General features: G+C 40.7%; 1 protein-coding gene across 1 annotated transcript in view; it reads right to left on the reverse strand.

Moving 5' to 3' along the window:
- Positions 1-13,610, reverse strand: part of NECAB2 (N-terminal EF-hand calcium binding protein 2) — a 295,013-nt gene that overhangs the window by 127,568 nt on the left and 153,835 nt on the right. Inside the window, exon 5 of the mRNA XM_030582141.1 lies at positions 4,495-4,592. Within this exon, the coding sequence (XP_030438001.1) occupies positions 4,495-4,592 (98 nt within the window). The remainder of the gene's footprint in view (positions 1-4,494; positions 4,593-13,610) is intronic.

Consider the following 13,610-nt stretch of genomic DNA (forward strand, 5'->3'; position numbering starts at 1 on the left):
TACATACAGGCAGCATGAAAAAGAACAGTTACTTACTTTACAGCAATGGTGCTTCTTTGGGATGCGTTGTCATGTGGGTCCCATTTAGGGTTACCAGACAGCAAATGTGAAAAATCGGGACAGAGGGTGGATGGGGGGGAGGGGGGTAATAGGAGCCTATATAAGAAAAACACCCCAAAATCGGAACTGTGTCTATAAAATCAGGACATCTGGCCACCATAGTCCCATTGATGGTATGCATGGTTAGGTCTAGGCAGGTGCTGAGTACCAGGGCGATGTCTGCCAGGGAAATACTGGGTATTTGTGAGGAGTGTGTCCAGGTGCTCTGTGAGGGCAAGTTTCAAGGTGGGCTCTAGCTTGAATTCCTGGCAACCAAAGGGAGATTTCCCCTCACAGAACACACACATGCTCCTCACAAATACGCAGTATCACCTTTGTACTCAAGCCCTACTCAAATTCTGAGATAAGGAATTCCAGAGGGAAGGGAGAGGTAGGGACACTGCTGGTCAAAAGATTTCCATCTCACGTGCATGAACATCACCACAAGTGGGATCCACACAGAGAGATTCGAAAAACCCAGCCAAGCTCCAATAGTTTTAAGAACCACAACACACTACTCAGCACAAATCTTTACAGGCAGCCACAAAATTAACCAGCTCAGTTATAAACATAACCATATTTTCTTATAGAAAAGCAGCTGTGCCCTTCCTGTTCTGTGAACTTGGGACAAATATTCATGATCAGTGATTCTCCAAGACAGCTCATAAGGTCTGGTTTGGATAAGGCTCTGGAAGTTTAGGGGTTTATTCAAATTTTTCCCTGAACCTTCTTAGTCTAGAAATCTGGCTCCAGTTTCACAAGCCAGTCCCCCAGTCCTATCTTTCATTATTTCATTGTTTGTGTTGTTGGAACGATTACCCAGTCCCGATCTACGCAGAGGGTAAATGGAATATCTGTGCACCACTTAAGTCCCCTATATGCCCCATTTTGAGGCTTATGTGAGCCAGGGCCTCTGTACAGGGTGAATTTCACCTTCAGTCCTTTGGCAATTCTGATGCTGACCTCAGAAATTAGGAAGAGCCACCAACTAAAACAATCAAACACTTTTTTTTTAAAATGTCTCAAAAATGTTAATCGATTGGGGTTCTGGGAAAGCTTCTAAAGGATTTTATTTTCAATCTGAACCAGTTTGTCAGACTAATATGTTTAGAAACTGCAGGATAGTGTTGCTATTTTTTAAATCTACCTAGAAAACAACTTATTTTCTAGGTTCTTTCAGCTCTTTCCTAGAACTGAGAGAATATTTTATGAATAATTCATTAATGAGTTTTGCTTTTCTCTCAGTTCACAAATTTTCTGCAAGGAGCTCATGTTATTCTTAATTTCATTCATTATTCACCAAAACATTTCTGTGAAGAGCTCTTCCTTGGTATAGTGTTTTCTCATAAGCCATTCCAATAATTGATGTCCAAATTATGAATTGTTTTGACTGGAAACACTGGGAAAAGAAACATATCGTGAGCTGATCAAATGAACAAAACTCTTAGGACTCAAGCTTCTGGTGGGAATATTTGCAAACAGGAGAAAGGATGGTCTGCTGGTTAATGTGCTGGCCTGCGACTCAGGACACTGGGTTCATTTCCTAGTATGATCCCGAGCAGATCAATTAATCTCTCTGTGTCTCTCCTCAACTGTAAAATGTTTCCTTACATCACAGGGTGTTGGGAGGATAAATCTACAAATATGCATTCAGATGCTATGTAATGAGAGCAGTGCTTAATTTGTGCCAGGGCTTTCCAGGGCTGAGCCCTGGCATTTCTAAGCTTGGCATGCTATAGCCCCGGCACCCCTGGGCTGGCCGCATCACTTATGAAAGCAAAAATATTGCTTGAGCACCAGGACTTATTTGACTGAGCACCGGCACCTCTTTCATTACAAATTTAGCACTGAACGAGAGCCATGAGTGTATAGATAAAATGAATTAATTTGAAATTGCTTTCCATGAGAACTTTAACATTCAACTAGAACTTGCATTTCAGCACACATTTCTGCTGGTAAACTTGTTTGCTTGAACATTTGCCAGGAGAAAATATAAAAGATGCATGCACCGAGTCGAAGCAAATCAATTAAAAAATATTAAAATGTTGCTGAATTTTTTTCCATTATTCACCTTGCACAATGAGCTACCAATATTAATACAAAAAATCTTGTAAATACTAGCAATATGTCTGGCTGCAAGGTTATATCTTCATTTTAACAAACTTATCAAATAAATGTCTTTGCCTTCCATGCCACACCAATCCCAAATATTTAAAATATTGAAAATTACATAAATCAAGAAAACAATGACTTTTATTTAATAGCCAGAGCAGAGAAAGAGACAATGCTGAGTAACACACTGATGCTCCCTGACCCTATTCCAATTCCTAAAATGTCCTATCTTTACCAAATCTATAACATTAAATGATTCAAGGTTTCCTCTAACTCTAGAGATAAATGCAAGGAAGATTTTGATTTGGATTATTCAGAGGACGACTGGAATTCAGTCTGTGAATAGGTTAAGATCCTTTATTAAAAAAAAGAACATCTTTACTTTGCTCAACTTTCAGCATACTGAATAACGTCTCATAGGAGAAAAGGCAGACTATTTCTCTCCCTGGAATGTACTTAGTAAGTCCACAATTCAAATGGGGAAGTTTGTAACTGTAGAAGGATTAACACATTTATATATTAGATAGATCAGGTTTTCCAAGTATTTATAAATAAAATGTAGCATTCTTTAAGATTAGTTACACTTTTTAATAATCTATTATTTATTAACTGCTCTGTCAAAGTATATTGTGAGACACATTTATGCAAAATGGAGCCCCACTTGCATATACAAAAATGTGTATTTATGTGAACATCAGCTTTTATGCTTAATTCCATCTTGGCAATTTCATGCACAAATGGTACTTATTTCCCAAGCCATTCTCATCAGTCTTTTAACACAAATGCTCTGGTTTCTATTGCATTAAACAGAGGACATAAATGGCCACACTTTTGAAAGCAATTCTGGCTTCTAATTTTGTAGTAGTTATTAACTGAAAGATCAAAGAATGGAATTTCAGGTGAGGTTTTCGAAGCACTCAGAGCTGGTGTAACTCTGCTCTTAACAAAGCCCATGGGACTTTGATGTTGATGAACTGAGAGCTAGACCAATGCTTCCCCTTTTGAAAATCTCACAAGAGACGTCTAATCCCTCTTGGGTGCAACTACAGCATTTTATGTTCTGCTGGAAAAACAAAATAACTCAGTCCAGTTGAGACCATTCAAATATTTCCAGAAAGATTGCTGAGAAGATACAACTCTATATAATAAAATGTTTATGCCATCATTTACTTCACGTGTAATTTTCACCTTGATTTCATAAACCGTCCTAGAGCTTTCAAGGTTCACAAGATGTTAACAGGAAATGTCCTTTCTGAACATGTTATTACAATGCTCCCATTACTTTAAGTCAGATGGTGAGAGACAACCATCTTGCTAACTGAGGCTGAGACCTCTCCATTTGGTTGCTCCATTGACATCATGCATACATTGCAGCTGATGTATCAAATTTAATCTTTTCATTAGTCAGGCAGTCTTCTGAGCTAGAGTTTAGGACGGTGGTGATAAAATGATGTGCTTGAATGGAGCAGAAGGAAGAAATCCACCGGGAGAAGTTTAATGGATCTTTGTCTATGACACTGTAAAGATTTTTGCCTTTGAGATACTAACAGATAATTTTTCACATGCTGCAGAATTCAAGACTGTTTCTAAACCCTGGTTTAGAAACAACAGCAGTCATCAGCTCTTACAATATAGCTTGCAGCACTGGCAATGCATAAGCCTATACACATATAGCCATTTGATGACACAAGCTGATAATTTATTTTCCATTTTAAAACCCTGCTATCCAAACTGCTGATGCTTTGGCCACTAAGGGCTTTTTAGAATAAAAATGAATGATTTTTATAAACTAATTTGTTGTCTATATTTGTGTGAAGCCAAATGTCTTCTAGATATTGGTAGGAGGCAGACACTTTATATATAGAAAATTATTAGCTAATGTAGAAGACAGATCTTTCTAAAACAGAGCAGATAACCCGGTGAAGGTATTTATCATACTGATCGATTATTTTTAGGCCACATTTGCATGCATCATCAGTCTTACAATTTTATCCCATGGACATTTAAGATTTGCCTCTTGAACTCCTTATCTCCGGTAACAGTAACACAATAGCACTTGTTTCTTTCAAGGCCATCTCAAAAACACACTGCTCACTCTGATGACAACATCCCTGGTGTTGTTACTTTGATGATGTTTCTGCTACTATCCTATTTACCCTTAGTAAAAATGACTACAGGAAAAGTATTAACCATGCCTACTTTAGACCCACAAGCTTGGAGAAAACATATCTAGCCACACTCACTTGCATAGCACAAGCTACAATAACAACAACAACTACTCACCCGCTTGGTGTAGTCCATGGCTTTCAGAATGGAGAGGTTAAGGGTCTCCAGGGAAGCCAAAACATCTTCATAGTCTCCCATATGATCAGCAAAATAATCTGGAGAACCAATGGAGGAAATAAAGGGTAGATTCTAGGTTAACTGAATACTCCAGGGCTGTTCAACATTACAAGAGCCTTTTTGGTGAAGAGACAAGGTTATGAAGATTTTAATTACATTTTAAAATATATATTTCTTCTACGCTTTGCTTTGAGAACCCTGAGCTAAATTCACAATAAAGGGGTGCGTAGTGGAACATCCTGTAAAGTCCAGGCCCAAGCCAAAGAGATTACCATTGAAAATAGTTATTAACTTGGTGGTAGCTTTAAAGTTCTTTCATGCCCATTTCCACATTTTACCAAAACGCCGATTTTTCTGAATTACTGCCAACACTGGGATATACTGGAAGTCTCATAGAAATCCAATCTGTCCACTACACTCCTCACCCCCACCATGAGACTCCTAGCTTCCTCACCACAAAAAAGGTTAAAAGAAGGTCAGAAAATGGGCCAGATCCTCAGCTGGTGTAAACTGGCGTGACTCCATTGAGCTCACTGGCTCTACCTCAATTCATAACAGCTGCGGTTCTGACTCTATGCCACCCATTGCATTCTAACTGGAAGAGAATCTGTGAATGGAATCACTGCTTGTGCAGATTTCTGACAGCATTTCAGCATCTTCAGTTGTTTCAGCAGAGTATGCAATGCAAGGAAGTAAGCAGGTGCCAACATGGCTATGGGCAAACAAACTAAGGGTCTGTTTTTGTGTCAAAGGCACACACTGCTCCATGCTGAAGGAGTCTGAGGTTTGCCTCGTTAGGGTACAAAGATCCAATCCCCCATTGCTTTACAATGTGCAAAGTATGATCGATACCTGGCAGCACTATTTGTCACCCACCCTGTAAGATGCAAATGACTACACAAGGAGTCAGGTCGTGGACAGTTTCAGCCCAGAGATCTCAATATTATCACCCTTGAGAAATTTCCATAGAAAGAAAGGTACTTGTACGCAGTGTCAATTCTTTAAAAGTGCTGAGCCCCCTCCTTGCTCCCTGAGAACCCCAAAGGCAGTTGTCCACATTATGGCTTTTGTCTCATAAATGGCAGCCTGATGGCACTACGGGAAATGCATAAGTTACAAAAGCACAACACCACAGTACCTGAAAACATTCACCTCTAACTTATTTTTGCACTTCCCTGTTGTGACGCTGACTGACCAGCTCAGGCCAGAGCCATAGGCCAATTCACTTGTGTGAGAATATCAAACGAGTTAAATGTATTAGTATATGTTAAGCCCAACTCACATGTCTGTTAAAAGAGATCTAAGGAGATGTTAATTGTATTGCTTTCATCTCTCTATATCCTGCTGTTTACTATTACATTACATTTACATTATGCATGCCCGGTAATTAAATAACCTTAGATCAAAGTGAAAAATACAGTGGGAAGATATATATACACAGAGAACATGAAAAAATGCGTGTTGCCATACCAGCAATAATGAGAGTAATCAATTAAGGTGGCTATTATCAGCAGGAGAAAAAAAACTTTTGTACTGATAATCAGGATGGCCCATTTCCAACAGTTGACAAGAAGGTGTGAGTAACAGTAGGGGGAGAAATTAGCATGGAGAAATAGTTTTTACTCTCGTTATAGTGTGTATGGTAACACCCATTGTTTCATGTTCTCTGTGTATATCTTCCTACTGTATTTTCCACGGCATGCATCCAATGAAGTGGGTATTAGCCCACGAAAGCTTATGCTCAAATAAATGCGTTAGTCTCTAAGGTGCCACAAGTACTCCTCATTCTTTTTGCTGATACAGACTAACACGGCTGCTACTCTGAAACTTAAATCAAAGCATGTGTTAATGTAAGAGTGTATTCAGGTGTTAGAACGTCATGAAATCTAATGGAATATTACTTGTATTGTTTTCACTTGTCTATTCCCGTGATAATGTAATGGCAGACATTTACATTATGTATATTCCTGTAACTAAATAACTCATCACATTCAAATGAAGAAGAGTGCTAAATTCAAAGCAATTAGCCATTGTGTGGGTACAGACACTTGTCAGATTGTTGTCTGTGAAAAGAAGCCATAAGTACTGACTGAAAGAGATCCTTTATCCGTGGACTGTTTGGATTCTAATGGGGTAGAATAACTGAACAAGAAGATGGAGATCCCCCAGAGTTCTTCTGGGAAGCCCTGAAAAGATTACATAATAGGTAAATCAATCTGCTATCATTTTGGATTTACAAACTTTGATTTACCTATTATGTTTTACCTGCTTTAACTTCTCAATAGCTCTCATTCTTTTTTCTTAGCTAATAAACCTATAGTTAGTTTACTATAGAATTGGCTGCCAGTGTTGTCTTTGGTGTAAGATCTGGAGTATCCATTGATCTGGGGTAAGTGGCTGGTCCTTTGAGACTGGGAGCAACCTAATGTGGTACGGTTTTAGGTTTAAGTAACCTTTTATCACAAAGTTCAGTTTGTCTGGGTGGCAACATAAGTTGGAGAGGTTAAGGGGACTGTCTGTGACTCCACGTTAAGACTGGTACCGTGATTCAGGAGTTCACATCTGTTACTGGCTTAGTGAAATCTAATTACAGAACATACCACCACAGTTTGGGATGTCTGCCCGTTTCCTGATAGTCTGCCCTGAGATAATCACTCACAGTGGTGAGCCACTCCAGACAGCGTGACACCTGTTAACACTTTGTTCTTCCAAGCAAAAAAACCCCAGGACTGCATGCTCAAGAAATGAGGGACTTGCACTGGTCAGAGCCAGGGACAGTGTGACAGTGTTCCCAATTCTTCATCTGCCATTTGCTTCTGCTAGTGCAACCCTGAGCTTTTTATCACAAGAGGTGACAATTCATGTCAAGTTGAGTAGCAGGTATGGGACTTGGGCATACATTCAGCAGGGAGAGGGCTGGAACTATCCAACTCATTTTCATTTATGTACACTGGATTTAAGCCTCAGTTATTTCATTGTAGTTAAAACAGATATGCTGATCTACAGACAATAGTTTGATTACAGATTTCAGCACTGAAATCATTCCATGCATACGTGGTCAACTACTGAAAATTAGACATATATAACAGAAATGATAACTTAAGTGCAGCATCCTCAACTACACATGGCATACGTTTGACTCTAGGCACAAAGCTGACTAGTTTCCATGTAACTGGCATGAACTAGAATTAAATGCAAAACCCGGCGCTAGTATCATTCCTCAGCATCAAAAAATGAAAATTAATATTGAAGTGACATTTCTGCAGAAGTTGGCTATAAATAAATTGCAGGAGACTATTCCATTATTTAGCTTCTTCTGGCTTAATTAAAGCTGCACATATCTGTCTGCAGCCCAAGCACATCTCCAAATGGCTTGCATGGCAGTGATTGGAATGATAGCAAAGTGACACTCCACTGTGATCCACTGCACCTCAGATAAGCCAAACAGCTCATTTTCAGCAGCAGCAGCAGATTGTATTTTCACATGAACAAGAAAAATAAATCATTCTAAGGAGTAGATATCAAAAGAAAAGATAAAGAAAATCCATTTAGTAGGTGGTCAAGTGAAAGCTCTCACATGGTCCTTAAGTTCCACAGACAACAACAAAAATATCTACTGGCGGCAGGGGATAGCTCTAAACAACGTGTATGATGTGCTTGGTTTGAACTCATAATTGCAAGAGAATGTTTTCGAGAACCCAAAGAAATAGAACAGTTTGTATCCAGACTTGGAGTTACGTACGACCGAATTTTGCCAGCAGGTATGAATTGCGTAGCCTTAGGTTTTATGTGTGATTCACGCGTGAGCAATTTAAATTACCTCTATTCTAAATGTTTCTGCATATGAATTCACCATGCAACTCAAGATCCATAGAGGTAACTCTCAGTGGAAGGGGAGCCACAACAAAATAGGGACAGGCACATAAAATGGAGGACTTTCCCAGGGGGTCACATCACAGCACTGTCACTTGCTCTGCAGGAATTGTGGGTATATGTTAGAGCAGAACCTCAAGAATTCTTATTTTGCTAATCTGCATGCCTCTTTCCAGTTTTAAGGACAGATTTAAAGACACTGGACTAGTGTGATCTTACCAAGACTTTACATATATATATGTGTGCGTTTATATATATAAACACACACTGTAGAATTGATATGCATCAAATGTGATATTAATAGGTTTCCCATAAAGTGCCATGCTACAGGTGGGCTTGTTAATTGTGACTGTAAGTTACCAGTATGCATTACATGCTGGAGCTGTTCTGATGTCAGAAGCTGTCTTTTAAGAAGCAGTTAAAATGCTAGAATATTTCTCTCTCCTCTGATATTTTGATCTTAAATTTGGTCCCTAAAGGTACAATAATAGATTTCATTATTTAGGAAAGTATAAATCACTGGTAGCACATGCCAAATATATTAAGGGTTTGTGATTCAAAAACCTTTTTTAAAAAAATCAATTATTTTATCATTTGAAAAACATTTGTAATACATTGCTTATTCTTTAGTGGGAATTATGGAAGTTGTGTTGAAAGCCACAGGAACAAAAATGGTAAGCAGCAGTCATGGGATCCATTTATAAGTAAGGCTACAATTTAGTCAAGGCTATTTTTAGTAAAAGTCATGGACAGGTCAAGGGCAATAAACAAAAAGTCATGGCCAATGACCTGTCCATGACTTTTACTAAAAATACCCTTTAGTAAATCTTAGGTGCAGGAGGAGGGAGGGTGCTCCAGCAGATGCTGCTGCTCTGGGTGGGGGGCAGCCCAGGGCCTTGCTGCTGCTGCTCCAGGCAGGGGGCGGCTTGAGGCCCCACTGCTGCCGATGCTGCTGGGGAAGGGGAGGCAGCCTGGGTGGCCCTAGGGTCAGCCGCTGCGGAAGTCACAGAGGTCACAGAAAGTCACAGAATCCGTGACCCCGGGAAAGACTTGAAACCTTAATTATAAGATGTTCCCAATGTGCCTTTATAGGCCCAATCCTGCAAACATCTTGCAGGACTGGGGCCATGATTTGTACATTGTCAACATGAGATCATCATACTTCATTATTTTCTTACTATTCTTCTACTTTCATTTTTAAGTAGATTTTACTGGTAATTTTAAGTATTCAGTTTTTTTGCATTATTCTACTTAATTCCTCCCACTGAATAAGTAGGAACAGTGACACAGCCAGGATGTTCTGCTGATTCATCGTTTCTCCTACTTCAGAATTAAGCTGGTCATCTCAGGGGTCAAGGAAAAAAATGTTCCCTCTTATTGCATAGCTGTCCAGGGACGTTATTCAGATGGGGGAGGAGGGGCCTGGGCTCAACAGTCCTGGGACTCATTTCAGATTTATGTCCTATGTTCCTAGAGCTCATGCCTCAGTGCTTCAGTCAGCTATTGGCAGAGGTCAGGATGGGACTTTTTTCTCTCTCCAAATGTATTCTGGTAGGGTTGGTTTCTTTTATCTCCTTCCTCTGAGGCATCAGGAAGTGGCCATGCCTGGAGATAGGACATTGTGGGGATAGGCCAGAGCTCCTGGGTGGCTCCGAGCATTCTCTCTCTCATGCTTGCTCACATGCTCAAGATCTAACTGATTGACATGCGGGGGGGAAGAGTTTCCTCCCAAGTCTGATTGGCAGTGAGACCGGGGGGGGGGGGTTGCATTCCTCAGCAGCATGTGTGGGGGTCACTTGCCAGGATTATCTGCGTATGTCTCACTTAATCATTTCCCTGAATTGTGGGGCTTCAGGCACCAGTGCATCTCAGTCCCTCCTATCCTCTGCCTGTGTCACATAATAGTCTAGTCTCCCATGGGTTGTAATACTTTGGTCTCAGTTCAGTTGGGTTAGTGTGCAGGTGTTGGGTGGTGGTGGTGCCTTGTGCTGTACACGAGGTCGGATTAGATCAGTTATCTCCAACCTTTTTACATCCAAGATCACTTTTTGAATACCAGGATCTACCCCACCCCTTCCTCAGGGCCCCACCCCTTCCCCAAGTCCCCATCCCCTTCACTCCCTTCCCTCCCCCATCCCGTCGCTCGCTCTCCCCCAACCCTCACTCACTTTCACTGGGCTGGGTAAAGGTTCCAGAGAGGGTGCAGGCTCTGGACAGCCTGGGGCTGAGGGGTTGGCACTGTGCAACGGAGCTCTGGGCTGAGCCTGTGGCAGGGGGTTGGCATACAGGAGGGGATGCGGGATGCAAGCTCTAGGAGTGCCTAAATACCTTTAGTCTGTGTGGGCCTCAGTGCCCATCTGTACAATGGGGATAACCGCATTGCTCCAACACACTGAGGGGTTGGGAGGAGAGACAGGTTAGACATTCTGAGATGCAGCCTCAGATACGATGGTGATGGGGCCACATAAGTACCACAGGTAGAGTGGGAACGTCTCTATACACTGCTAGCCCTTCCCTGGGTTTGATCCCTTCTTTTCACCTATGCCCCCAAATCTCCCCCTTTTCTGAATGTAACCTTGGCTCTGTGCTTCTCTGTATTTTTTCGGAGTTCCCTGTGTTCTCTCTAAAACAACCCCTCCTCCTTCTCCCCCCTCCACAGAGGGATTCCTCTTTTACAGGCTAAACTTCCATATCCTTAATTTAATCACCAGTCCTTTCTTATCTTAATCACCCTTCCTCTGTTTGTAAACAAAATACTGACTTCCAGCTCCAGGGGCACCTCCCCTTTGCAGAACTTACATTTGACAGTAATGCTGTGCTGTAGTTAAGAGCTCCACCTGGGAGATTGCACGCCTCTGGTATGAAACGGGGAGGGGGGGCGAGGGCGCTCCCCCTCCAGTCCCCCTCAATTGGTGCCCTTGCAATGGAGTTATTCACAAGAGGAAATCCTATTGTACGTTTCATATTGTTGTTCTTTCCCCACCCTCCTACTCCTTTAAAAACAGAATAATTTAAAACAAAATAATTGTTTCCACTGAGTTAGACCAAGCCTGGCCATCCAATGAACAAAGGCTACACAAAACACAATCTAGTTGCAACGTCATGATCCACCTGTATCTGAACAGGTAAGAACATTTTGTGTATTAATGTAGGACTTTGCAAAATAGCCCCAAACAGTCCCTTGTGACAGACAAATGAGATTTTATTTGTCTTCATAAAATCTGCTCGTCAGTTTGCACAGCAAAATGCTGCAAAACCATCTTCATCAGAACCTATGTAAGACCCCCAAATAACAGACACCTACAACTCTTTTTTCCAAGTAGCTTAATTACAGGGATCGTTGATCAACCCTACATATACTCTTCATTGCCAGGTAGTGTGATCTCACCCTGGACGACAACTGTATAATTTTCTGTTTTATAAGATTGTCAGAGAAAGAAAGGTCCCATCAAACAATGCTGCTTTACCTCTTATTTTCAATCTAGGTTTATAATGTGATCTGCAGTTACTAGTTTAATGGGGTGGGAAACAAGCAAGACCAATTAAACAAGGAAAGTGGAGTGGAAAAACATGTAATTGGCAAATACAAGAGATCTTATTATACAAGTCGATTTCTCATATATCAGTTTCTATGAATAGGCCCTAACTTCAGTGCAACTAACTAACTTCAGTGCAAATAGAAATTGGCTCAAAGTACGTTAGGAAATAAAATCTGATTTATTGTTTTTAGTATGACTCCCCCAATTGAACTCCATGCCAGAATCATGGGCTTGTCTCAGTCTACCCCACTTTGCTAAATAACAAACCATGCCTGACCAACAGCTCAGGCGTTTCCCAAAAGGCATCCTAGTCTGATTACAAGCATGGGGTTGTTGACACAAAAATTTGCACCATTCTAATTTAAGGTGTGATTTTAAACCGATTTAGTTTTAAACTGTTGCAAAAGGCTTTGCAGATATTGAGTTCAGTTGAAGAGAGCCTTATTTAAATGTAGAACTATACAAATGAATTAGGAAGTGGTTTAAGCTCAACCAAAATAAGCCATTCTTCAACTGAAATTAGCACCCACCCAGCCTATTGCAATTTCTTCTGCTGACAAGGCCTGGTACTCTAATAAAAGGACAGACAAATCTTTAATAATGTTCGAAATAAAAACTAACTTCCATCAGATCAGCACAAACCCACCGGAAAGCACCGTCCTGATTGCCGGAGTCTGATTAGAGTCTAGATGCTGGATTTTTAACTACATAATTGCTGTCTTTGGAGGGATCTGTGAACGCTATAATGGTAAAACCACTGATGCATTGTGAAGGTTGTTTTATATGGATTCTTCTTTAATGTAATTATTCCTTTGTGCCATCTTGAAGGAGGCATGGGGAATGCAGCTGACAAGGTATTTTAAAACAAAAAAGCAATCTTCTTCTCCCATCTCCAGACTGAACAGCAGAAAAAAATTCCTAACAGTGAGGGGTCCATTAGACCGTGGAATAATCTCCCCATGGGAAGTAGCAAAAGCCCCACTGCATGAGTCATTTAAAATCTAGACAAAGCACTTGAAAATTCACTGTAGGAAATAATCCTACTCTATTCTAGCTGGGGAGTTGGATAAAATGTCCGCCTAGATATTTTCTACCTCTAATTTCTATGAACAGTGGGGGCCACTCTGGTGATTATATGTATTGTAGGCTACCCGCTGTAAAACATTAAGCTTTGCCTAAAGACAAATATGTAATTGGCACTATAAAGTAATGCGGTTTTATTGAAGCCTGCAGATGAGGTAGTGCCTGAAATTAATCATATATTACTGAATGTTATCTGCTTATTTCTGGGTACAGGTCTGTGCTCATTAACTATATCGTAAAACTGAGTAAAACTTTCCCAGCGTCATTGCTGAACAAGAAAGCCAGTACAATATGTTCTAAGAATTCACAGCTCAGGAACAGCAAGACATTCTACACAACCCCTGATTCCAGCTTATAAATGACATCTCCACTGCATAGGCTGATAGAGATTGTGGAATCCTGGTCAACTAACATGAGACTCTAGTGAGAGTTGGGGGACATTTTATTATGCTATGATCAAAGAAGGGTGGCAGCATCCAATCCCTCTGCAGAGCCCAGATTCAGCCCTAAACCAATGTATTCAGCTACTTAATGTCTCCCTTTGGAGGGCAAGGTCTGTCC

The sequence above is a fragment of the Gopherus evgoodei genome, chromosome 12 (genome assembly GCF_007399415.2).
Source record: "Gopherus evgoodei ecotype Sinaloan lineage chromosome 12, rGopEvg1_v1.p, whole genome shotgun sequence".
Lineage (NCBI taxonomy): Eukaryota > Metazoa > Chordata > Testudines > Testudinidae > Gopherus > Gopherus evgoodei.